The sequence below is a fragment of the Myripristis murdjan genome, chromosome 13 (assembly GCF_902150065.1).
Source record: "Myripristis murdjan chromosome 13, fMyrMur1.1, whole genome shotgun sequence".
Taxonomy (NCBI): domain Eukaryota; kingdom Metazoa; phylum Chordata; class Actinopteri; order Holocentriformes; family Holocentridae; genus Myripristis; species Myripristis murdjan.
This window is the reverse complement of record NC_043992.1, coordinates 42,061,458-42,088,555: the sequence shown is the minus strand read 5'-3', so window position 1 is coordinate 42,088,555 and position 27,098 is coordinate 42,061,458. Positions and strand designations below refer to the sequence as shown.

At 44.4% G+C, this 27,098-nt stretch overlaps 1 protein-coding gene across 1 annotated transcript in view; it reads right to left on the bottom strand.

Annotated features, from left to right (window-relative positions):
- Nucleotides 1-922: 922 nt before the first annotated feature.
- The window catches only part of LOC115369805 (WD repeat-containing protein on Y chromosome-like), a 29,523-nt gene continuing 3,347 nt past the window's right edge, over nucleotides 923-27,098 (bottom strand). Inside the window, exons 8-28 of the mRNA XM_030066470.1 lie at nucleotides 26,671-26,764; nucleotides 26,243-26,304; nucleotides 25,709-25,782; nucleotides 24,519-24,649; nucleotides 24,272-24,339; nucleotides 23,665-23,816; nucleotides 23,450-23,587; nucleotides 22,048-22,155; nucleotides 20,511-20,609; nucleotides 20,003-20,131; nucleotides 19,217-19,287; nucleotides 18,550-18,754; nucleotides 11,771-11,893; nucleotides 8,683-8,778; nucleotides 8,504-8,596; nucleotides 7,681-7,797; nucleotides 6,771-6,923; nucleotides 2,266-2,434; nucleotides 1,770-1,902; nucleotides 1,218-1,356; nucleotides 923-1,056 (exon numbers count right to left, since the gene is read on the bottom strand). Coding sequence (XP_029922330.1) covers nucleotides 970-1,056; nucleotides 1,218-1,356; nucleotides 1,770-1,902; nucleotides 2,266-2,434; nucleotides 6,771-6,923; nucleotides 7,681-7,797; nucleotides 8,504-8,596; nucleotides 8,683-8,778; nucleotides 11,771-11,893; nucleotides 18,550-18,754; nucleotides 19,217-19,287; nucleotides 20,003-20,131; nucleotides 20,511-20,609; nucleotides 22,048-22,155; nucleotides 23,450-23,587; nucleotides 23,665-23,816; nucleotides 24,272-24,339; nucleotides 24,519-24,649; nucleotides 25,709-25,782; nucleotides 26,243-26,304; nucleotides 26,671-26,764 — 2,441 coding nt within the window. The 3' untranslated portion in view covers nucleotides 923-969. The remainder of the gene's footprint in view (nucleotides 1,057-1,217; nucleotides 1,357-1,769; nucleotides 1,903-2,265; nucleotides 2,435-6,770; nucleotides 6,924-7,680; nucleotides 7,798-8,503; nucleotides 8,597-8,682; nucleotides 8,779-11,770; nucleotides 11,894-18,549; nucleotides 18,755-19,216; nucleotides 19,288-20,002; nucleotides 20,132-20,510; nucleotides 20,610-22,047; nucleotides 22,156-23,449; nucleotides 23,588-23,664; nucleotides 23,817-24,271; nucleotides 24,340-24,518; nucleotides 24,650-25,708; nucleotides 25,783-26,242; nucleotides 26,305-26,670; nucleotides 26,765-27,098) is intronic.

Sequence of the window (27,098 nt, the reverse complement as noted above, 5' to 3'; positions counted from 1 at the left end):
TTTGGTCCTGGAATGTAAAACATAAACAATAATGAAATGCCAATCTCAAATTTCTGGAGCCCAAAGTATTTCTTAAAAGTTGCTTACTTCGTCTGACCAGCAGACAAAGAAGTTGAGAAATCAAACGCTGATGCGAAATGGAGAGAAACCACAATAACCTAAACACTGGAGTAGGATGTGCTAGAAAAAAATATTTATTGATTGCCAAATTATTTATTTTCTTTGATTTATTTTATTTGAACGGGCGGCTGCGCTGCTTGGCTCCCCTCTTGTGGCCCGGCTGGGCCGCCCCGCTCTGGCACTTCACTGTCAGCCCGGGACACTCGGGCACTTGGACGATGGGCGTCAGGGGGAACTGCAGGGCGATTAGTGGGTCAGGGAACAGAGGGAAGATGAAAGGTAAAAGACATGTTTTCACTCCTGTTTTGAAAAGGTGCTGCATGTGGTCTTTTAGTGTGATACTTTGGTATAATTACTCTAAACACAAAAGAGCGAGGTGGAGATGTTTGCCGTGCTGCAGGTAAAGCCAGAGAGCTTAGCACTCAGATGTTCGGGTGTGGAGACAGTTAGCCTCTGCAGGGTTAGGGTTAGGGCCCACTTTAATCATTAAATACATGCAGTCCTAAATGCTGCATGGAACCAAACACTACGTCGATATTCGGGAACTCGGGTTTTTATTCACCTCTGACGGGCTTACAGGGCGGAAATCCCGAAGGAGCCTGTAACCAAACTGGATGGAAAAAAGGATATGGTTTAGTTCTGAGAATACACAAACTTACACATATGAATGAATGTGTAAAATACACATAGATAATATTAAAACATATACAACATAAAGTATAGGCTTATAAATATTTAAGGCATACCTCAGCAAACGCAAAAAAAGAGGATGATGATGAGTTAAACTGGGTACAAATGGGCTACAGCAGCCTAAACGCTGCACGGAACCAAATAATAACAAATAACTTTTCATGTGACTGAGTTATTATTCACCTCCTCTGGGCTGGTGGGGTGGGGGTCTCGGAGGGTGTCAGCCGGGCCCAAGGGGTTAGCAAACTGGATGGAAAGGGGATAAGGGTTAGTTTTGACAAAACAAACTTCCTTCTCCCTTGTCATGAAATGTGACCTCAGTGGGCCTTCCTGCTGTGTTTTGCCCCGCCGTCTCTCCCATACGGATAAGCAGCATCTCTATGTGTTTGTGTGTGTCCTTCACTCACCCTCCGTCCTTTCGCCCTCCACATCTCCCAGTTCTTGTCGATCTCAGCATCCGAGCCGGCCTCGTCTGGCTGGGAGCCGGGCGAGGCCCATTCAGAGTCGCTCCTCAGGAGCCACGCCTCCTGCTCCGCCACAGGCAGCCTGGACACACACAATCAAATCAGATTATCAAATCCACAAAGTTAGAGTCAACATTTGGGTCCCGGTGAAGAAAGAATTTGTCTTGCAGAGAGAAGAAACTTCTTCAGAGCAGAAAACGTACAAACGTAAGTGTTGAAACAAGGCAGAACAAGGCACATCAGCCCACTAGCATCAAGAAAATGAAACAAACAAACAAGTTGATTATATTGGAAACAAGTGGAATTATCAATGTCTCAATCTACTAGCAGATTTTTCACTTTACTTAAGAAAATTCCGGTTTGGATACTAAAGATGAGGCTAAAAAAACTTAGAGATTTGTTGCAGCGTCTTTACATTTACATTACAAACAAGCATCAGTCCAGGTCTGCCAACATCCCCAACCTCCACACACTCCTGAACTCCTGAACACTGACTCGCATTCTGCTGCCTCTCCTCTGTGGAGGACACGGAGCGTCTGCGACGAGGCCACTCCTCGCAGCTCTGTAGGCACCTGAGGGGGTGGGGTCTGGGGGTCCGGATAGCGCCACCGGGTCCGGCCAAACATCCCTGCGGGAAGGAAGCGGTCACCATCAGGACTGAAAATCACGGTGTGAGTTTTCTCCTGTGCAGCGAGCACAGAGCTCAGCAGGCCAGCCAGCTGTATCTCACAGGGACTGAACCTCCATACGAAAGCATCCGCATCTAAAACATCTGCTTGTTTCATGTTTCTGTTCGCTCCTTTGTATACCTGACAGTGTGGCTACATGCCAATGCACAGTCGCACATCAGCTTTGTAAAAGTTATACTGCAGAGAGCCAAAGTTTTCATTCATGTTTTCTACAACATGTATTTTTGCTGTTGCTGTTCCCTGTTTGTTCTCCGTTTGATCATCTGCTCAGATCTAAGAGCTTCAGCGTGATGAGCACTGACCCACGTAGCTGCCAGAGAGGCTCCACAGCCTGACGCTGCCGTCCAGCTCGGCACTGAGGAGCAGCTGGTACCTCCCCACAAACTCAATGCTCACTATCCTGCTCAGGTGGCCACGCCAGGAACTCAGCAGAGGGGGGGGGCACCGGGACACTGGGAGGCCATGTATGATCTGGAGGGGAGGGAGGGGAGGGAGGAGAGGGAGGAGAGGGAGGAGAGGGGAGGGAAAACCTGATGGATGCAAAAGCAGAAAGCTGGCCCTTACGGAAAGAAAATATATTTACCAATATATGAAATGCAATGTATTGTAATGTATTAGAATATATTACATTTAATATGCGAACAACAATGTATAGAAATATATTATATATTTGAAAATGTCTCAGAAAAAAATGGTATAATATATAGGTGAATCATATATGTGGCATATATTTATATATTGCATCAATATCTTGCAATATATGGAAATATATCTACAGTACAGGTCAAAAGTTTGGACACACCTTCTCATTCAATGCGTTTTCTTTATTTTCATGACTATTTACATTGTAGATTCTTACTGAAGGAATCAAAACTATGAATGAACACATGTGGAGTTATGTACTTAACAAAAAAAGGTGAAATAACTGAAAACATGTTTTATATTCTAGTTTCTTCAAAATAGCCACCTTTTGCTCTGATTACTGCTTTGCACACTCTTGGCATTCTCTCCATGAGCTTCAAGAGGTAGTCACCTCAAATGGTTTTCCAACAGTCTTGAAGGAGTTCCCAGAGGGTCATCATCATCAATCATGTTGTAACTACAATATCTGCTGGAATTTTTTTTTTTTTTTTTATGGACTGATAGTTATACTTCTACCGACTTCTCAGTCATTTTTAACCAGCAGATGTTTTATTTCAGCTGGGGGTGTGTCACTCCAATTTAACGTCAGCTCCTGTTAATGTGGCTAAGCAGCAAAAGTAAGGACAGTAAGCAGTCACATTAAGGCTGAACAGAGTTATAGAATCACCTTTTCAGGCTGTTATCAATTTACCTCTGAAATAAAGACCACAGCTTTCACAGATGTGTTGATTTATTAAATGTTCATTTCAATGTACAGACGCAAACAAATTGACAAATTAATTAAATCAATGGCCTGGGAAACTCATAAAGAATAAACAAATGAATAACGATTAATAGGCTAATCAATAACTGATAACAATATATAGCCGCACATCTTGTGACGGTTTGAGTGGGGATTTATTTTTGATAATTTATGGGGTTAAGGGGTGCCAGCCAGGTCTCTCTCCTGACATATAAGATTTTTTTTAAGAGTCAGTAGTCTGTTATTAGTCACAGTCAAACAAATGAAATAACCCTTACTCAAATTCAACACAAAGGAAGATTAAGTGTAAAACTTAACAACCCGAAAAGAACACTGGCAAGTATGAAATCAATGAAACACACCACATTTTCCGTGTTTTCAATAAAGGCAATATGTATATATTTTCACACACACAATACAAACCCACAATGCAACTCAAATTATATGTTTTTTTTTTCACACAAAATTATAACAAAAAATTATTTTCAGTCCTTTCTTTTCTTGATTTTTTTCACAAAATATACAAACCAAAATTCAGTCCTTGTTTCCTTTGTTTTTCAGTCCTGTTTTCATTCAGTGGAAAATCTTACAGGTACTGTCCGTGGTGCTGACTCCGCTGAGGCACTTTATTATAGAAATTAAAATTCACGGAGGATCTTGTTCAGCTCTTCTTTCCTTACAGGTGAGAAATCAGCTGTTTGCCCGGTGTTTGTCAGGTAGTCTTGGAGACATTTGACGGCCCAAGACGTTGACCGGGCCGTACCGGCTTCATTTCCTGACCTCTCCAGCTGATCCAGCTCTTCACTCGTCACTCTCGTGTATCTCTCCTTTTTCTCTTCTGTCTTGTCTTCCTCCTTCAGCTGTTTATTCAAACTTAGGTCGTCAAAGAAATCAAAACTGACAACAAAACGGTCCATTATGCAGGCGAACAAAGCTGACAGCGGCTTTTTGGTTTCGGTGAAACGTTTGTGTTGCCATGGAAACCACACAGATTCGGGCAGTAAGATGTTAGGCGGAGTAATATTTTCAGTGATTGATTCAGTATTTGTTATTTGCGCACAGCTAGCTGTGCTGTCATGCTGATATGAGCACATTCTAAACGTCTGATTGATCAATCAGATTGCTCGGTCGGATCTATGCAACGTAGTCTCGTGTTATAATTTTAAAAAATCTCAAGTAGGCTACCCCCTGGAGTTCCTCCAAGTACCCCCAGGCGTATGCGTACCCCCATTTGAGAAACACTGATCTAGACAACAGGGAGATGATGTTAATTTGTTTTTAACAATGATTGATTTGCTCCATAAGTGAAAAATTGATGTTTAAAAATGCCATTTTTACATTGACTCCAATTGTTCACATGAGAGCAAAATTCAAAATGCTGTCAAAAATTCAATTTTTGAGATACAATTCTGAAATTTACCACACATCATCTAGCATGACTCCAGAATTTTGTCAATTTTTTTTCATGAATATTGAAGATTTATTTAGCAAGACTTTGCAGGTATATGTTTACAGTAGCGTTTACAGTCAAACATTTTGATGGACTGTAGGCTTAATTTTGATAAATCAAAAATCTCCTACACATCGTTTGTGTAGGACAGTCTGAAGATGCTCTGTATCAAATTTGGTGACATTTGAGCAAAACCTGTGGGAGGAGATAGGTTTATGAAGTTTTACAATTTTTGAAAAAAAAAAAAATCAGAGTGATGGGCTTCATAATTTTCAATAGATTTAAATGTACAAATGTTTCTTCTATATTGAGGCGACAGTTTGATGAAAGTTGTGATTGATTGTGTATGATTTCCTCAGAAGAAAGAAGAAGAAAGAAAGAAGAAGAAAGAAAGAAAGAATACCTGGGAATAAAATAGTGTCCGGTGTCCTAAGCTGCCCGGACCCTAAATATATGCCATGCGTGGTCCATTCATATGTTATGGTTGTTTATTGGAAAATATGCAATGTCAAGAAAAATCCCAGTATATTTTTTTATATATTATGTTGCGATATATATACATTTATGGTATATGCAATATATTGCAGTATATTTGAACATATAAAGACAAACTATTGCATGTAAAAATTTAGTGCTGTATTTGGTCTTGATTGCAATATATTGTTTTATATGTATCAATATATAGACACGTATGGTCTATGCATATATTTCAATATATTGGAAAATATAAAGACTAGTTCCCATATATGGAATATATATGTATATGCATATATAGGTATTATCTAATAGATCACATGATATTTTCCAGTATACTGCAATATATTTTTGTTTCGTAAGGGGGAGGTGTATCACTTCACCTTTTTCTCAGTTCAGTTTGTGGCTCGGCTTTTAGGCCACAGTTTGGTTTGTGTCAGTTTGGCCTGAAAAAACTGAACTGACTCATAAAGTTTTTTCTTTTTACTGTAATTTAAACAAACAATAAAACACAAAAAGCTGAATGGGGCTTTGCCAGTGTTGTGTAAAAGTTGTGCGGCGTACACTCAGTGCTCAAATGTGCCAGTGGGATTAGATAATCCCACTTGTTTGATGTTGATCTACTTGTCTACACAATGCACACGAGTCAAGTGTCATTTCCTTGATGTTAGCGGTCTGATCTGCTGCCTTATTCTGCCTCGTTTGAACAGATTTAAACTTGTTCCCGGAAACATTCACGGGGCGAGTGAAACTGCGCTGAAAACGGGAGGTTATCTCATCCCACTGGGGAGAATAAACAAGTTTTTAACACAGGATGTGAGACCAAGTTAGCAGCAACGGAAAACCTCCGTATGTAACTCAGAAAAACAGGCCTATGCTTTCACATATTCCAGATAATGCAGGGCAGCAGCAGTTACATGTAACGCTGCTATTTATTGAAATTACAAAATAAATATTGTCACAATCCGTTACACTGTCTCTCGTCTACCAATCAAGTCAACGCGCAGCGCTGTGAGCGGCCCGCCTGCGACCAGCCGACCACGTCGAGGCCACGGTGTCGCTCCGATCAACCTTTTCCTTCTGAAATCAGAAAAGGGCTCCAACACTAAGCTCGTTCAGCGGCGGTGAAAATGAACTCAACACATAAGTGCTGGGCCTGCGGACCTGAGGAACACCCACAGCTAAGGGAAGTGCAATCAGTCACATAAAATAAAGCCCCCCCGCTCCACCACAGCATTTATTAACAGTGGAGTATTTAAGTTCTATATTCTGTTTTTTCTAGATATGTTCTACGTTTTGCTCAGTGCAAGGTGAGGTTCACACTACCTGCTTTAAGCTCAGGTGTTTGGGACTTTTGCTACAAGCTACATTAGTTTGATGAATTCAAATAGTTACATTACTTATTACCTTTTCATCAAGCTAACTAGTAATCTGTAAACTATTACATTTCAGAGATGAGCCTCCCAACACTGTGTCTCCTCCTGCCTCCCTCTTCTCACCTCCGTCTCCTCCCCCTCGCTGGCCCCCTGCCTGCTGCTCCGGCGGCAGTACGCCGGGACGAGGCTGGCCAGGTGCTCAGCGCTCCTGTCGCGTGGGATCACCTCCTCCCTCGGCGCTCTCACGGCCACACAGTACCTCTCAATGTCCCACAGCTAGACACGGGACAGAGACACATTTCAGAGCTGCACAAATTATCACCGTAAAGCTTATTGAATTGAATCTATATTCATGCTATGTCAAAATGCCAGAAAGTAATTTGTCAGGAGTTGTCAGGCTGGCCCTAAAATCAAATTACGCGTCAAGAAATGATTCTGTCAATGTCTGCAGTCAGAGGAAATGACAAGGATCAGAAAAACAAATGTCCCTCTCTGTCGTTTCCTCTCTGTAATAAAAGCTATTCAAAGTCAGATGATAAAAGAGTTTTAATACTCAATTTTCCAAGGAGTGATGCAATACGATTGATTAAGTTCATTTTGTCTTCTGTTACAGTACGCAAAGTTTTCTTCTATTCACACAAATGAAAAGGTGAGCTGTTCGTACCTGCTTGACAGTTTCGACTGTGGCTCCAGTCTTCCTCAGAAGCGTCATCCGACACATTGCTGACGTGTGGGACTCTGTGCTCCAAAGACCACCTAAAGCGAGGGGGCGTGGTCAGTGATCAGCTGATAAATGACACGCTTCTGAGGAAGACTGGAGCCACAGTCGAAACTGTCAAGCAGGTACGAACAGCTCACCTTTTCATTTGTCTGAAAAGAAGAATACTTTGCATAGAGTGATGCAATAACAACCTTTAACCTTGTCAACATGGCAGAAGAATCAGTTAAGACTGCCATTCGCATTCCAGACCGACTTTTTTTTTTTTTTCAGAACCTCAGTTTGCCTTTGGGAAGGTGCGTCCATCACACTCACACTAATGTATCCCCGGCTGTCTCCTGTGAATAACAGCTGGTTCTGGCTGTCAGCCGACATGGTGCTGACAGATGTGTCTTCAGCGTGCACCGCCCTGAACCTTCCTAACAGACCTCCCTGTCACGACACAGGAGCAGACAGAAGACATGAGGAAAGAACAGGACAGAACCCATGAAGGAACGACTGCAGCACTTGGGGCAAAATTGAACTTTGGCAGATTGTCGGGTTTTATTGTTCCCTAGATGTGATCTGGGTCTCCATGCTGGCATAAAGTCCTGACTGGCTGCTCTCCTGGGCTCTACAGTAACACAGCTCGTTCTCTCCATTCACTTCCATATCACAGAGGAACAGCTCCCACAATAACAGCCACCCTGCCAGAGCTGCTGTCCGCTGGAGGAATCATGCTAGTTTAGGAGGTGTATTGCTCTGGAGGTGAACAGAGAGACAGAGTGACTGTCCTGTGGCTTAGCAGGCCACTCAGATAATGCCCAGCTAGCTATGCAAGCCAGCGTCCGACCACAGCTCACTTTTGCTTTAACTTTCATGACAGAACATTTAGGGGCATTAAGTAAGATTCCTGACAGCCCCGTAGCATAAAATAACTGTAATACATAAATCTGTGAGGGGCTGACAGGGTGGCTCATTCATGACAATGGATTATTTCATCAGGAATATTTCAAAAGGAATTTTTTACACTCTGGAAGACAAACGCACTACCCATTGCAATTTGAAGATAAGCTAACACAGAGTGAGAGTGGTCGTGCTTGACTCTTGCGCCCCCTTCAGGCCTGCAGTGTGAAGTGCAGCTGGGTTTGGCACAGACCTCAGTAGACCAGGCGTAGATGTGTCCGTCTGCCAGGCTGGTCAGCAGGGTGGCTGTGTCGGGACGGCTCTGCCTGGTGCCAAGAAACACAACCTGCAAGAATACACACACCTGACTGAGCTGCTTTATTCTATTGTGTTCTATTGTGTTCTATTGTGTTCTATTGTGTTCTCTTATACCTTCTCCACAGCGTATTTGGCTTCCTCTAGCAGCCTGAGAAATGTTTGAGGTTTCCGGCTGGCCGTGGTCTCCAGGTCCTCGTCAGGCTCCTCCTGCTGGTGAAAGCAGCAACAGCAGCGTGACGACGAGCTGCAGAGCTAAAACTACCGACGCATGCAAGGAGAAACTCATGCTGCGTTAGTTCTGTCTACACTGTTATGTCTGATTTAATGTCAGAAAAATTAGCGTCATTAGTGTTTGAGAGCATTTATCACAAAATCCAGTAACTTATCAGAAATGCTCTAGCCAAGGAAAGAAAATGTTAAACCTTTGAAACTTGCAGCAAATTCGCCTGATTTCTTTCAAGGGTAAAGAAATGACCAGAAAATTACCAAGAAACCAGTAAATAATTCTAATAAAATGACCTGAAAATTACAAAAAAAAGAAAAAAATTAACAAAAACATTGGCAAATTACAATTACCGGAAAATTTTGAAAAAAAAAAAAAAGTAAAAATGTGAAGAAAACAATATTATTAATTAAGATAATTTAAACTGAATTTAATCTTTAACCCTTGCGGTGCCCCGGGCGGGTCGAAAAGACCTGTGTCTCGCGAGGGCTCCCGCGAGGGCCAGGGTCCTCGTGGACGGTGAAGGCCGTTGAGGGAGAGTGCGAGAGGCGGAGGGAGGCTCGGCGGCGAGCCTGAGGGGGAGGAGCGGGAGGAAGCGGAGGCCTCCGTCGAGGCGTCGCTCCCGTCCAGGGACGGGAAAACGGTGTGGTCTAGAGATGGGATTTATGGCTCTTTGAAGGGAGCCGGATCTTGAGGATCCGTTCCTTTCAAAGAGCCGTTCAAAAGACTGGCTCATTTTGTGTCTTTTTTTTTAATTATTATTATTCTCTCGCACATTCACTGCACTGCAGTTCAGGGCAAGACCGGATTTACTATCTTCACCCCCTGGACGGTCAGTCACTCTTCTGTAATGGTCTGCGGTGTACTTCACTGCGCTGCAGTGAAGTACATACAGTAGCCTAATATTGCGTTTTGAAGCCACATTTGAAGCCACAGTGAATTAAAGCAAAAAACAAAGAAATTGGGAACTGGCTCGTTCACTTCAAAGAGCCGTTCAAAAGAATCGACTCGTTTGCGAACGACCCATCACTAGTGTGGTCCCTGGACCTGGGGGTGAGGCGTCTGGCGGGCAGGAGCCGCCTGTCCGAGCCCCGGGGCCCCACGGCCCTGGCGGTGCGTCTGGCTCGGGACCCCGCGTCCGCCGTGCGGGCCTTTCTCACGCCCGCCATCCTGTCTTCGGTCTTGGCCCACACCAACAGGGAGGGCACCAGGAGGGAGAGGGCCGAGGCGGCCGGGGGAGACAAGCTGGCGGCCGTGAGGGAGCGGTGGGACGCGTGGACCGCCAGGCTGCCTCTGCTGTACGACCCGGGGCCGAACGTGATGGTGGACGAGCAGCTGATGCCCTTCAGAGGTAGAGGGGGAGTGGGTCGGTGAGGGAGGGAGGGAGGGGAGCCGGGCTCGGAGGGAAAGGGCCGATCGATCCGCGTCCGTGTTGTTTCTCCTCGCCTCACTCGGTCTCTCCTCTCCTCTCCTCTCCTCTCCTCTCCTCTCCTCTCCCCTCCCCTCCCCTCCCCAGGCAGGTGTTCCTTCCGACAGTACATGCCCAGCAAACTGGCGAGGTACGGTCTCAAGATGTGGGTGCTGTGTGACGCCAGGTCCAGCTACGTGTATGGATGCAGGTGTACACGGGCAAGGGACGGGAGGAGCTGTTCGGCGCGGGAGCTGGGACGGGACACACCCTGGGCGAACGCATGGTGACAGACCTCACCAGGCGCGGCCGGACGGTGACGTGCGACAACTTCTTCACCTCCCTCCCCCTGGCCCTGCGGCTGCTGGACGAGCGGGACCTGCGGCTGGTGGGGACCGTGCGCAAGAACAGGCCCGAGCTGCCGGCCAGACCCCTGGAGCTGAGGCTGAGGAGCTCGTTCCTGTCAGGGGCCGGGGCGGGGGCAGGGGCAGGCCTCCCACCAAAGGCGGCCTGGAGCCCTTCTCGTCCACCTTCGCCTTCGCCTTCGCCTTCACGTGCGACGCCACGCTGACGTGCTATGCGGCCAAGAAGGACAGGAGCGTGCTGGTGCTGAGCACGGCCCACGGGGGCCCAGAGGTGGACGAGGGAGGACGTTCGCGCAAGTCGCTGGCCGTGCTCAGCTACAACGAGAACAAGGGCGGTGTGGACAACCTGGACAAGCTGGTGGCCGCCTACAGCTGCAGTCCTCTTCCGCAACATGCTGGACGTGTCGGCCTACAACGCCCTGGTGCTGTGGCGGGAGCTCCGTCCGGGCTGGGCCTCGGGCAGGCGGCACTCTCGCAGGCTCTTACTCGAGCGGGCTGGCAGAGACATGGCGGCCCGCTCCTCGAGCGCAGGGCTCGGCTGCCCAGGGCCCCGGCTCCCGCTCTCATGGTGTGGGAGGCCCGGGCTCGGGCTCCTCTCTCCTCGCTCCGGGGCGGGGAGGCTGTCCCGGCCCCCCGTCGTCGACTAGGTGCGGAGCCTGCCCCCCGGGCGCCGACAGGAGAACCTCCTCACGCTGCGTCGGCTGCGGGACGGGCCTGTGCAGGGCGTGCTCCATGCTGCGCTGTCCCGACTGCGACCGGGCGCTCGTGTCCGCGAGGGCCAGGGGACCGCGAGGGTTAATTTAATTACAAGCAAAGAAACAAAATTACCAAAACATTTGTCAAAATAATTACAAATTATTAATCAATTACAAAATAGATAAATGAATAAATAAAAAGTAAAAGAAATAAAGAGAATTTTGTTCAGAGGATGGGAAACAGCCTCTGGTATCTGTGACACTTTTAAAACCTTTAAGTTTGAGTTTGCAGGTTTTTTTCTATCAGCAACTTGAAAAGTCTGAACTGATCAAAGGGATTCTGGTTTAATTTATGAGAATGAGGAGATTTACGGGAAGAGACAAAACGACTCTTTTAGCTAATAAACACTTTTGTCTTGCCCATTGTAAACACTTCCTGTGATTTCTGCCGTGCATGTTTCTGCTTCCAGGTGACGGGACGTCTTGTGTTACTGAGTCTGTGCTGTCCCACCTGGATGAGAGCCTCCTCCCGCCCGGCGGAGCAGGCTGGTTCCCGGACGCAGGGGGTCTCGGCGGCGCCCCGCTCCTGGTTCAGGTCAGCGGAGCCTGAAGCCGCGGCCGACCTGGCGAAGACCTGAGGAGGAACAGGTGAATCGTTGGGATGGAAGAACAAACTGATGAATGCAGGGAACGGATGGAAATGGATGATGGATGGATTCTGCTTTCTTTATACTTGTTACCAAAACAAGTATAAAGAACAGAGGATTCACCAAACAAGTAAAACTAGTTAGTAAAACTTTTCTCATCCCAATGGCAATTTTTTAAAACTCTTTATTAAGAAAAATAAGTTGTCTTCCTCTGTGGCGGTCAGCAGGTGTTGCTTCTGCAGCCGTGATGCAAACATCATCCTGATCAGCCACTTCTACAGTCATTAGTCATATTAATATTAATACTCCAGTTATTAGGACTACTCAGCCCTGCAACCATCACACCTATATATCATTATTACGATTTCTGCTACCTTGTTCTGACTACTACTATTATTATAATCTCTCTCTCTGCCCCCTGTCTCTCTCTCTGTCTCTGTCTCTCTCTCTCTGTCTCTCTCTCTCTGTCTCTCTCTCCCTGTCTCTCTCTCCCTGTCTCTGTCTCTCTCTCTATGGTTAGGGTTGGTTGGTTATGGCTGATATCTGTTGGGTTTCTGTAAAGCGCCTTAGAGTAAAAGATCATTTTCGTTATGATTTGACATTATACAAATAAAACTGAACTGAACAGAGTTGAAGTTTTTTAGTTTCTATGTGAGACTAAATGAAAAGCCCACAGTCCAGCCGTGCACTCAGTCCTGTCATTGTTCCAGTTGCTCATTCTCAAAGTGGAGAGAGAGCAGATGACCATTTGAATAGTATAGTGTACAGTATAGTGTACAGTACCTCCCCCACCTCCCTTCCCTCTTCTCCCCTCACTCACTCACACACACACACACACACACACACACACAATTACCAATAATGATAACTTTGTTACCTTTGTTTCAACATTTTCACTGCTAGAGATTAAAGAAATGTTGTAATGTTGAAATGTGGAAATAAAAGTGGTGAACAGATTTTTTTTCTTATTGCCTTTATACTTTTAGTAACAGGTTGCCTGGCCTTTACTGAGAGCTCTGAGGCTATATTTCACTGCTTAAATGAGAATAAACAAAGAACGTCTCTGGAATAAACAATAGCAGTATGAAACATGAATTGTAACAGCCAAACAAAAGTCACTGTGCACATCAAGTCTGTTGCGTGCCTTTGTTTTGATGCTGACCAGAGCGCTGAAAACAGTCTCTGACAGGTACGTTGTGGCAAACGGCAAGATAAATCTGGTCAGCACGTGATAAGCAAGTCTGGGTGCGACTCCTGGTCCTTTCACGAGCCAGAAGCACTTGTATTCATGTTCATCATTGAACTGCTTCAAGAAAGACTTGGACTTTATGTCCATGAGCTCATCCTCGGCCTGAAGGTACTCCACATCCTCTTCTTTCGCAAGAAAATTAAATCGAGAGTCTAGATTTAATTTTCTAATATCATTTTATTTATTTATTCAAACTAATTATTAAGCTTTTAACCCAATTTATTTTAAGTGTTTTTTGTCACAAATAAATGAAATACTAACACATAACAAAAAATGAATAAATAAATAAATAAATAAATAAAAATAAAAAATATCACACCCCTAAAAATCAAGAGGGCTTGGCGCCCCCCGGTTGGGAACCGCTGGTATAGTGCACAGTTTCTAAAATGGGGGTACGTGGAGGAACTCCAGGGGGTATGTGAGATTTTTAAAAATTATACAACCCGTAGATCTGACCGAGCAATCTGATTGGTCAATCAGACATTTAGAATGTGCTCAATGAGCATGACAGCACGGCTAGCCGTGCTCAAATGAAAATTATACAACACGTAGATCCGACCGAGCAATATGATTGGTCAATCAGATGTTTAGAATGTGCTCAAATGAGCAATTGAGCACGGCTAACCTCTTCACTGAAAATATTACTCCGCCCGGCAATGTTATTGCCCGAGTCTGTGTGGTTTCCATGGCAACACAAAACGTTTCACTGAAACCCGCATCAAAAGCCGCTGTCAACTTTGTTTGCCTGAATAATGGACCGTTTTGTTATCAATTTTGATTTCTTTGGCGACCTAAGTTTGAATAAACGGCTGAGCGAGGAAGACAAGACAGAAGAGAAAAAGGAGAGATACGCGAGAGTGACGAGTGAAGAGCTGGATCAGCTGGAGAGGTCAGGAAATGAAGCCGGTACGGCCCGGTCAACGTCTTGGGCCGTCAAATGTCTACAAGACTACCTGACAAACACCGGGCAAACAGCTGATTTCTCACCTGTAAAGAAAGAAGAGCTAAACAAGATCCTCCGTGAATTTTATGGAGCTTTAATTTCTATAATAAAGAGAATGACATGCCTCAGAGGATTCAGCACCACGGACAGTACCTGCTGAGGCAGATTCAGCACCACGGACAGTACCTGCTGAGGCGGATTCAGCACCACGGACAGTACCTGCTGAGGCTGATTCAGCACCACGGACAGTACCTGCTGAGGCTGATTCAGCACCACGGACAGTACCTGCTGAGGCAGATTCAGTGAAAACTGTGGTCTTTATTTCAGAGGTAAATTGATAACAGCCTGAAAAGGTGATTCTATAACTCTGTTCAGCCTTAATGTGACTGCTTACTGTCCTTACTTTTGCTGCTTAGCCACATTAATCGGAGCTGACGTTAAATTGGAGTGACACCCCCAGCTGAAATAAAACATCTGCCGGTGAGTTTATGAAAAGACAGATGTTTGTTGTGGCCGACACTGGAAAGCAGTAGCCTGTATTTAAATATAACTGTTCATATAAGTTGGTTGTAGATAAAGATCAGCTGTGTTGGTGAGTCGTTGTCACGGCAACTGTTAGATTAAAAATGACTGAGAAGTCGGCAGGAGTATAACTATCAGTCCATTTAAAATATTTTTTCCAGCGGATATTCTAGTTCCAACATGATTGAGCTAGCAGAGCAGTTTTGTGTTGCTGTGTGTGGTGTTTATTCAGTTTTGGGAAATCACGATGTCTAGAAAACATGATAAGCCCAAGTTGGCTCCTGATAAGGACTAGTTACCGTCAGATCTCATGTGTTTCCACTGAAACGGAGAGAATACTAGCAAAAAACTTTGATATTTTGAGAGCGAAATGCCCACAGTATGAATACATTTTGATTAAACATTTTATTTTGTTGGTAATAGTTGTATAATCACATTATTACACTCGAGGGTATGCTTGACCATTATTGTAACTTCACACCCTCTCGTGTAATAATGCTTAAATATATGTTAAAAAAAATAGCATCTACGCAAGGTTCCATAAAAATCATTATTTAACCTAATAAATATTCATTAAAATATAAATGGAAGTTCATAAACGAAATTTTATACTCAATATTCAATTTCATCATCCTGGGTGGTATAGTGTATAGTATAGTGTAGTGTATAGTATAGTGTATAGTGTAAGGTATAGTGTACAGTGTAGTGTAAGGTATAGTGTACAGTATAGTGTATAGTATAGTGTATAGTATAGTGTACAGTATAGTGTAGTGTATAGTATAGTTTAAGGTGCAGTGTACAGTATAGTGTAGTGTATAGTATTGTGGATAGTATAGTGTAAGGTATAGTGTACAGTATAGTGTAAAGTATAGTATAGTGTATAGTGTAAGGTATAGTGTACAGTGTAGTGTAAGGTATAGTGTACAGTATAGTGTAAGGTATAGTGTACAGTATAGTGTAGTGTAAGGTATAGTGTAAGGTATAGTGTACAGTGTAGTGTACAGTATAGTGTAAAGTATAGTATAGTGGATAGTATAGTGTAAGGTATAGTGTACAGTGTAGTGTACAGTATAGTGTAAAGTATAGTATAGTGGATAGTATAGTGTAAGGTATAGTGTACAGTGTAGTGTATAGTGTACAGTATAGTGTAGTGTACAGTATAGTACAGTGTATAGTATAGTGTACAGTATAGTGTATCGTGCACAGTATAGTGTACAGTATAGTGTAGTGTACAGTGTAAAGCATAGTGTACAGTACAGTGTACAGCAGGGGTCTCAGACTCGCGGCCCGCGGGCCAACTGCGGCCCCCGGGACGATAATTTGCGGCCCCCATCTTAATATGAAAGATTAATGTTAGTGCGGCCCGCAAGATTGATATGAATGACACTTGTTGTGTGCGGATCTGAACAAACCAATCACGGTGAGGTATATGGTTCTGGAAGGCGGGACATCGGCCGGGCTGTCCAGTGCCTCGCTCACTCATTCATTCATTCCTCTAGTCAGCTGGGCGGAGGAAAAGCCGTGAAGCCGCTGACTCCGCTCGGCGCCCACAGTCCTCCGCTGCTCTCAGCTCAGAAATAAAGGAGGCGCTGTGATCTGTGATGCCACTTCAAAAATCAGTGGACTTTGACCTGCAGGGTCTCAAAGGCCAAAATCCACCCTCTGCCCCCCCGCAGCACAATAGAGGCACAGTGGGGGAGGGAAATTTGTGAGATTTAACGTGTTTGGATCACACCGTTAGTGTTCAGTGTTTACTGGTCTGTGCGCGTTTGTTTTGTGCGTCTTTCTGCGGTCCGTCTCTACACCAACTTTCTGCCTAGCAACTACAATAGAATTTTGTGATTAGCTGACGTAGTGTGCTTTCGACCAAAAGGAAAGGAGCGTATTTCGGTTGTTTTCTTGTCAGAATCCATGTATTACCGAGTCCTGTACAACACACGCTCCATAAAAAAAGACGCACCAAACGTGCGATAAAGTACGGCGTTATTATTTGTCGTAACTCTGGTTTTACTTGGCCGATCGACACAATTCAAAGACTGGTAGATAGTTTGAAGTCCGCAGATTTGACACAGATTGAGGGCGTTTTCACACCTGAAAGTCCGAACCAAGGTCCGAACCAAACTCCGTAATTCTGTTACATTGTAACACATTTGGTCCGGTTGGTTTGGTTTCACACTGCAAATGGAGTAACGGACTTTACAAGACAAACATACAGGGGAAATTTATTCTTCTCATTAGAGGACGCATCAACTCCCCATGCACTTCCGCGGCTCATTTTGCTTTGGTTACGCTGAGTTGTTGGGCTGGCCGGCATCTGACATCAGTATTACTTCCTGTTTACAGAAAATGAATGGAGCAAGCCAGAGCCGGCTTTGGGCATAAACGGTATAGGCAGGCCTAGGGCGCCATCTGTTGGAGGGGCGCCGCTAGCGGCCGGAGGGGCGCCGGCAGCGGTTGTTTACCGGAGGGATACCGACAGGATTTTATCGGTGTCATAGGTAGAGTCGTCGGCGACATAGGTAAAGCCGGCTCTGGAGCGAGCCATCTTTTTCCCGTTCTAATATTTTTGTTGGTATATTGCTACCAGCAGCACCAAGTTAATGAGCAATACATCAGAGTAACTGCTATTCGCAAGATGAGCCTCCTCATCATGAGAAAACTTTATCGAGAGGAGGAGAAAACGGCATTCAGTCCTGCGAGTTATGGCAATGTGTATTCCGGAGAGAAGGTGAGTGTGGGAATATTTTTTAAAGAGATGAGTTGTCAGTAGTGATGTACCGGTATTAACTTGTCTTTATAGTGCTATACATTTTACCGTGCGACACTTTTCATTCAGCATAATAACGGACACGAGTCGACTAACGTTGCGCCTTGCATATCACAGCAACGTTTAACGTTAGCAGCTAAAGTTAGCATGCCGTCAGAGATGCATAACCATGGTAACTTTACTGATGAGCATCTTCAAGCCCTACTGAGGGTCTCCACTGCTTCCTCCCTCAAGCCAAATGTGGCTAGGCTATGTGAGAAGAAGCACTGCCAGGTCTCTAGCAGCAAGAAGTAGGCAAGAGAAGCCATGTTCAGAACAGTTCATGTTCAATGTTCCATTCATGTTCAGAAAGTTAAAGTTTAAAGAACTGTTAATACAGACATTTGAAACTGAATAAAAATAATTAGTTTTCTCTAGTCAGCCAGTCAGTCAGTCAGTCAATATGTGGTTTCTTCAGTCGTCTGTATCTGCTGTATGATCATTATTATTATTTCATTTATTTATTACTGATTGATTTTTTTTATTCATTTTTTAATTTATTTATTTAGTTCATTATTTTGTGTTAAAAATAAAGATATTTGAGAACACTGGAATGTTTTATCAGCGCTTTTCTTGTGGAAATCCTGATGCGGCCCAGCCTCACCCAGACTCTGCCTCCAGCGGCCCCCAGGTAAATTGAGTTTGAGACCCCTGGTGTACAGTATAGTGTATAGTACAGTGTACAGTATAGTGTATAGTACAGTGTACAGTACAGTGTACAGTATAGTGTACAGTACAGTGTACAGTATAGTGTATAGTACAGTGTACAGTATATTGTACAGTACAGTGTACAGTATAGTGTAGTGTACAGTATAGTGTATAGTATAGTGTACAGTATAGTGTAGAGCTGAAGCCCTCCCCCACAGTTTCAAAAACTCCTAGAGGAAACCCTGTAGTGTATAGTACAGTGTACAGTATAGTGTACAGTGCTCCATAGAGGTATCTACTTGCGACTTCCCAATGTTTCCTAAAGGTCTGAAGCAGCGGCAGCAGTAATTTGTATACACCAAAAGCTCTGGTGTCTCACTGACTTAGTCAGAAATCAGACTCATGGCTCGGGACGGGGCCAGCACAGCCCCGCAGAGGAGCTTCATGATAAACAGCAGAGCAGACGTCCGCTCACCTGGCTGATGTCCAGCGGCCGAGAGCTCTCCTTGGCGTTGAAGCGGCGCGCGGGCCGGGCGGAGTCGACATCCCAGAGGATGATGTCACCATCATAGGAGCCGGTCACCAGCCCCCCCCTGCAGTGAGCATCCATGGACATGATAACCTCCTGGTGGTACTCTTCCCACACACAGTGTTCGTTCTCCTTGTCCTCACTTGGATTTCTGGACAGGGAAGGATCAATGACTGTGGCTACAACTATAACCAACTATACTGAGCATCAGGTCGCACGGGTCACACGGGTCACAGAGGTCCTACAGGTCACAGAGGTCCTACAGGTCACAGAGGTCACACGGGTCACAGAGGTCACACGGGTCACAGAGGTCACACGGGATGGCCTCCAGTCATAGCAAATGTGCTCATTTCAGAGTTTTATCATACACCATATCATAACAATATATTAATTAAAAGCCATTTCAGCTTTAATGAAGCAGTGCATCCTTGGCACAGGTACCATCTGAGCAAAAAATACATTTCATATAATGTCATTATTGTCTAACACTGAGAAACTATGAAAACCTGAACCAAGGCACACAACAGAGATTGAGACCCAAAGACACTACTTTAGGAAACACTGCTATAAACTCCAGTGTAGCACAGCAGAGTAGCAGCTGGTCTGTACTTACTGATACCACATGAGCCGGCTGCCCCCTCCGCACACATAGATCCTCTCATCCAGGAAACTGATGCACGTCAGCTGCACAGGAAACAAACACGTCAGGCCAGCTCATGTTTTCAAGACAGATATTTCTAAGAGAAATTTTCTTTATGTCTTAGTACTATTTAGGTTAGTTTTATTGCTATTTCAAATAATTTGGGTTGACAAGAAAACAGCAAGAGAGAAAAAGGAGTCATGAGCTGCTCCAGAGACAGTTTTACGTTAGCAGCCCCAAATGGCAGCGAGAGGTAACTGTTTCAAAATGGCTGAAAATTCAACATCCATCCTCAGCATCAGCATATCATACTCAGCATCTTGTAACGTGATGTCAGATTTATTAACCCCGGCAGCCTGTGATGCTTTACAGACACAATCAGCTGTCTGTAGATGCAGCTCTCACTTGCTCTTGTTTAAGTCAGTGGTTCTCAACCTGAGGATCAGGACCAAGCAGGGGGTCACAAAATCATTTTTGAGGGGCACAAGATGATTACGACATAGTGGAAAGAAATAGCTTTAAAATTACCATGACTATTTTTTCATATTTTTCTCTTTTTGTCTGCTTAGTTTAAAAACCTGAGGCCTCCTCTGATAATAAAGCAAATGCAACGACATGGAACAAGCAACCATGTAAATGCATCTACCCATTAGTGCTGTGTAAAGGTACATAAAAAAAATAAAAATAAAAAAAAAATCCTGGAGGAAATACTCTGGGCACATTAGTTGGATGCAGCCCAGTGGAGCTTCAAAACCAAACCTGCGTTGTCATGACAACAGGCAGGACGAAGAGCAGAGTGCTGTTGTTGAAGTTCCACAGTCTCACGGTCCCGTCGTCAGAGGCTGTGATCAGTTTGCGCTGTGCCCCGTCAAATGCCATGGCGGTGATCTGAGAATGCAATTAATATCAAAACTACAGAGGAAACTGGCAGCAGGTTGTGCAATTTCAAGCAGTGTAACAAGAACACATACAAGCACATACAAGTTAAAAAAAAGTCATGACATTTGTTAATCCACACTCTGCTCTGCAAAACATGGGATTTATATATGGGTTTATGACATAACACAAAACTATGTTTGCCCCTCTTTGGTCTTATTGTGGTGCTTTAAAGAAGTGAAATTAATTTTACAGGTGCTCTTATGATAAAAGTGTCAACTAAAGGCCTAAAATGTGTCAGTTTTACAAAAATCAGATAGAAAGTAATGACAGCAGCTGCTTCCACACTCGCATGCATGTGTGCTCACACGCCTGCAGCCTGCAGCCTGACCTCCGCAGGTGTTTTTGGGGATGTCTGGAACCTCATGGCCAGCTTTCCTGTCAGGATGTCCCACACTGCCACCACACCGCTACGACAGCCGCTGACAACCTGAGGAGTGGAGTGGGGGGGGTGGGGGTTGGGGGGGGTGCATGTGAGGATGCAGTGGTTAATAAAAGGCGTGTAAACCTCCGCCTCCAGTTGGCCACTGCTACGACCAAAATCAGGTGTATTTCTCCAAGGAAACATGAGGCTGTCTCTTATCCTCATAACTTACATCAGGACTGACTGTAAGTTTGCTGCAGCAGGTAAATGTCAAGTGGTGAGGCCCTATAACCTTTTTAAATAACGTTTTACTGTGGGAATCCATACAAACCTGAAAAGATTGGCAAGTGTAGGGTCTACAATGCATTACCTGCTTGATTAATTAATTTTAATTAATCCATTTATTGCAAATGTCTTGCCTTAAAATATGTTTGGGCCACTTGAAATGAATGGACTATGAAACATCTAAAATAAATTTGCAGGAAATAAATTGTACGTGGTTAGCAATATTGATATTGTGGAATAATTTGGTAAATAACATGTGTCTGTTGACTTTTGGTTTAGACACAGATTGTTCTTGTTTTACCCTCCAACAAGAGACTTTGACAATAACTTCAGTTTGTTGACGTCACCTCACATGATTAGATCACATGACTGTTTCATTCATAAAGGCCCTCTGGGACGATTTAATGATCTCAGCTCAAACAGGATGCAGAGGCAGGGCAGAAGGGAAGGTCGGAGATGTCCTGCTGCCCAGAGCATCACTCAGCAAAACCCTGTAACTTCATATAAATTCAATAAGCCACATGTCTGTATGTCTTCCATACATGACACAGATGTCTTGTTTTTTTTTTTAAACAAAAAGATCTATAGAACAACAGTCTGCGTTTGTCATGCTGCAGCAACGCTGAGATCAGACAGAACTATTTCAAATATGTTGCTCAAACAAGTAAGCCTCACTGTACTTTTACTGGAAGGAGAGAAAAGATGTCCAACCCACTCATGTTTCAGAGGCAACGCGTGCTTTCTCCCAGAGATGCTGACTGAAAGTGCTGCATGTATCACTAACAGCTAATCACAGTGAGCCTCACGTGCAGCAGCTCATCATGGATCCAGACTGGCTGTAGCGTTATATAATCATATAATCCAAATATGAAACCCTCACCTTATAATGCTCAGCTGCTGCGGCTAACAAAGTCATTGTCATCCACAGACCTGAGGAGTGACTGTTGGCTAACTAATGTGGAGGACTCTATTACGGTGTGAGGAAAGTTTGAAACCTCTGACAATTCATTTTGTTATCCCAGTGAATGAATGGAAACCAGTGGCTGGAGAAAAGGGAGGAAAAATGAACTCAGAGTTCTAAACTACAGCTGCTCGCTTTGGGAAAACATTAGCAGAAACGTGAACTTTACACATTTCGTAGATATTAGGCCAAACTTCACAATCACTGGTGTGTCCTTTAGGTTCAGTTTGAGAGTTCAGCTCCAGGTGTGATGGTCACCTGTTTGAAGTTGGGGTTGTAGAGAGCGCAGCACAGCCACGCCTGATGGGACGTCCTCAGACTGTTGACGGGGTCCTCATCATCGCTGTCACCTTCTAATACTCCCATCTGCACAAACAGTGGATTCACCTGATCACATTAACTATTTACAACGTGTTCCTCAATTTTGCACCTGGGAAGAAAACAACACAATAATTTTGTGTTTTTATGGATTGTTTTCTTAAAATGGGCTCCTCAAGCATCAAAACATTTAAAGACATTTGACGAGGTTAGACAAAGTAAAAGTAGCCCGCTGAAAGCAACCTAATAAACCAAAATCATGCTCCCTTTTTGATCTTCTTATCTCAAACCTCTGCAGTCCTGCAATGAGTGAACTTGTATTTTATTAAGAGCATTTCTCCTGGGACAGCCGTGCTGTGCAATGACAAAACAACAACCTGGGGCCGCCCGATGTCGTCTGTCGTCAGCTGATGTCCAGCCAACAGCCCCAACATCAGCACTTTCCCAACAGTAAAAATATCCTACCTGATTCTGCCCTGCGCACCTGAGCTGTTAGCTGATGGGCCAGGTGAGAAAACTGAAGTGCAGGGAGGTTAGAAAGCAACCGTTTAATGAATAAAAACACTGTCTTCGTTGTTTCACCATCTGCTAGGTTTTTTTGTTTGGTTTTTAACCTCGTCTGCCATTTCTGGTAGCCGTCACACACACGGCTGCAGAGGAGTCCTCAGCCGCCTGCACAGAGCAGAGACCCCCAACCCGTCAGATCAAATCATTAAAAACTGTGAGCCTGTGCTGACACGAGCGGCTGAGCGGGACAGGGTTCGGCTTGAGGATTACAAACTCGAGTCTTCAGACAGACATTTCCCACATAATGAGCTTTAAGAATGAGTTTCAACTTATTTTCAGCACAAAATGAAACAGAGGGCAAACAGTCGGAGCCTGATGCTCTTAATTCACTCACTTAATTTTTCTCATCAGATCATTTGTCTCTAACTGGTGCGGCATGCATTTGCTGCATCCATGGCATCATAATAATGTGAAACTATCTACCCACATAGACTATTTCTCAAATGCAATATACACGAGGCTGCACTGAACAAGGATGTGTCCTTTTGTTTGATGCCTGGTGCCTCAGCTCAGACAATCTAAGGATTTGGTCTTTGCAAATGGAAATGATGCGAGTTTATTTGCCTTGAGAGCGGCAAAGTGAGATCCCATCACAAATGGCAGACGAGCACGTGGAAACACATCAGTGCCAGGTGTGAGCGCTGCCACCTGTGATTGGATCAGCCAAGAAGCACATTAATGCCAGGAGGAAACAGGGACCGGCACCTACATGCAAACACACACACACACACACACACACACACACACACACACACACACACACCATTGCACATACCTTATGCGCAGCCAGAACGAGTGTGTTGCTGTGCGGGTTAAAACAGACACTGGAGATGGGAAAGTGGGCCATGCCCAGGTCTGTGGGCAGGACGTTCTGCAGACACTCAGAGGTCTCCGTGTCCCACACACGGATGTTCTGCAAGGAGACAGCGGGTTTCGTTACGTTTCCCCTCCAGTGATCTAATCTCATCTAATCTGTGTCTCTCTGCCGACCTTGTCCTGGGACAAGCTGATGATCACGTGGTCCTGTGCGTTCATGGCGATGTGGCCAACAGGTGACTTGTGTCCGTCCAACACCGCATGGCTCAGCAACAAGGTGGTCCTGGTGTCCCACACCCGCACTGTGCAGTCCACACATCCCGTCACTGGCAGAGATACAGCACACGCTTCACACTTCCTTATCAAAGCCTTTTGTATACTTTTAAAGAATTTGTCATTTCTTGTCATTTCTCTGTTTACAGGTGTAAAGGTCCTGAGCTCAGGAGGAGCTGATCAGGTTTCCACACGGAGCCTCTGTAGTAGCAGTGGCAGTAGTAGTAGTAGTAGTAGTAGTAGTAGTAGTAGTACTATAGTAATCAATGATTCAAATTCCTGTTGTTTAAACGAATCTGTTTAGACCGCATTGTCCGGTTTTGTGTTTTAATTGTTTTATCGTTTTTTTGTATATTCAGTATAATCATAACCAGGTCATTTTCTTTCACTTGTTTGTCTGGTCCATGCGATGTTCCTTAAAAGCATTAAAGAAGGAAAAAGAGAAAGAAAACAAAAGCACACACACATGGAGCAGTGAGGTACATGCGGTCTGGACCCCAGCACTCACCCAGTTTGTACAGTTTAGGCGAGTAGTCAAAGCAGAGGAAGCCTTTTCTGACCTCAATGGTTGTTTCTCTGGAGAGTGAGACAGATGTGATGGATTATAAACCCAGCAGGTGTGTTCAGACTGGCTCAAGCTGTGAGGGCAGGGCCTGTGAGATGTGAGATGTGTGAGCAGCCACAGCTCTGTGGATGCTTCAGTCTTGTTGCGTGCAGTTACTGACATGCATGTCTGCATAAAGAGAGCATCATACCGAACCGGCGGCTTGCGTGACCTCGGGACTCTGGTGAGCACCAGAGAGGCTGAGCTGGACGAGCTGCTGGAGGCCACGGCGCCCAGCTCCGGCAGGTAACACACACCTGTGCACGAGCCTTTGTGGATGTCCTGGAGGAGGCAGGCAGGACAGAGAGAAAAAAAGAGGAGTGACACAGATCAAGAGATAGAAGAGGCCTTCATCATTTCAACCAGCATCCAACCAGAATGAGCTCCTGAAGACACAGGACAGCCGATATTTGATTATTTTGATTATTTTGATCCTGCTGAAGCCTGTTTTTGATTTTCCTGTAAATCACAACCACGTCTGATTTAATCCAGGCCCATTTGTCATTTTATATTAATATATAGGATTTTGTTATTTGAGCAATACAGATGCAAATACTAACAGTCACAGTTCCGCACACCACTCATTTCCATTCTATACCTACAATCTTGTTAATAGCCTAATAAATTAGATAAATATATTAAAGTTAAATACAACTCAGACTCGGGGATGAAAAAACAGCATTCTAAAATATCAGCAAACGAAACCAGAATGAAATTGAAATGGAAGCATAAAAAATCCTATTCAAACCAGAGAAATACCAACGATATGCCTCTTCCATGTGAAACTGTTAGTAGCACGTTGTTAAAGTGTCTTCAGGTAGTGTCTTCACTACCTGATTTCCCTTAAAACTCCCCCTTATGTAACTTCACACTGAGGTTTTTTCTTCTGTATTGTCCAACACTGTCACACACACACTCTGCATCTGCTGGCTGCAACAGCTGCAACACACACTGCATCACACTGACACCCAGAGAAATGCCATTGTTTTATGGCTGCAGCATTACAACAAACTTTTGCAATTGTTTGAAGTCACTTCCCTGTGAGGATCACAGTCTGAAAGCAAAAAAGGCAGAAGCTGTGAGGGATCTTTGCCTGGAAACGGTGGCAGGTGGTGGCACAGGATACACTAGACATTTACATGACATGTAATGCTAAACACATAATAATACATTGTATGGATATGCTAATGCTGAATATAAGACAGTGTTTTACAACTAAACATAGTGCAAATTTACCATAATGATGGATATAAATGCACTGAAAGCTTAACATTCAGTATTTGGTGGGTCTCAAGACAAATAGCACCTCTGTATGCCTGCATTCACTCGTGCAGTTCTCACCACTTTAAAGCACAGGAAGTTCTTGGAGGTGTTCTTCATCAGAGAGGAGACAGGTGTGCTGAGGCACCTTTTACCTGAAACACACAGTCACACCTCCTTTTTACTGTAGGACACAAGTGAGCAGGCAGTGTGTTTTACTCAAAGACAGTTTGACATGACTGGGGTTGAACCTGTGGCCTTTTATTTAAGGTATGTGTTTAGCCGCAGCATTTACCTGCACCCGCCAGAGTCAAGGCAAAACGATAAAATATCCAGATGCAGAAAAACACTTTTGCCTCATATGGTTGTCACGTCCTAAAATCATGTTGAGTGACAGTTTCATCATTAGTCAGAGGTGTTTTAAGTCTTTCACTGCATATCCACCAGGTGCCAGGTCACAGGTATGTCCACCTCTCTGTCATTAGCAAATGGATTAGGATTTCTATGGAAATTTGAATTGATTGAATTTTGCAGTGAACTGGGCCCCACCCTGCTGAGCTGTTTGAGCAACTGGAGGAAACACCTGAACATCCCATCACCCCACCCCCCCCTCACCTGTGACCTCCCTGAGGACACAAACATCACCTTTACTTCTGATTGTGCTGAAGAGGCCGTTTCTGCACACATCGAAGGAGATGAACACACATATACAGCCCCTCGTATCACCGTAGGAAAACACCGCCTTTTCTCCATCTGACCTGGAGGCACGCACACACACACACACACACACACACACACACACACACACACACACACACACACACACACACACACACACACACACACACCCATGTAAGTGTGATTGTGTTCAGGTTAATATATAGTGTAGTATAGTAGTATATACACACAGACACACAAACAGAGAGGAAAGTTACATTGCAGATAAGCTAACATATTTCAAATTGATTTAAAATGCATTCTTTGCTTCACTGCACTTCACAGAATCTGCTGGACACTTTGAACAGTGCACATTTCCTTTGCACATGACCCACCAGTAGTCCATGACTCTCACAGTGCTGTCCTTCACCCCCAGAGAGCAGACCAAGCTGCAGTCAGGCTTGCTGATGTCAAAGAACTCTGACGCAGAGAAGGAACCACAAGTGAAGCCACATTAGCATTTTCAAATGTTGGCCCTCTAGTCTCTTACACGTGAGGCCTTTAGGGACACAGCAGCGTGCTGGGAAAAAAATATGTGCTTTCTCAAAATGAGAAAGCTGCCGCTGGAAGAATCCACTCCTATCAAACGCACAGCAGCATGGGTTATTGTTTAAGTTATGAATCAATAGTTATACTTCACAAGATAGGACCCTCTGTGTTTTGAAATAATGATTGATTGTTTGAAAATGCTGGTATTGTTTTTTTTTTTTGACAAAATGGAAAAAAAGTTTCATGGTACTCTGTGAACATTATC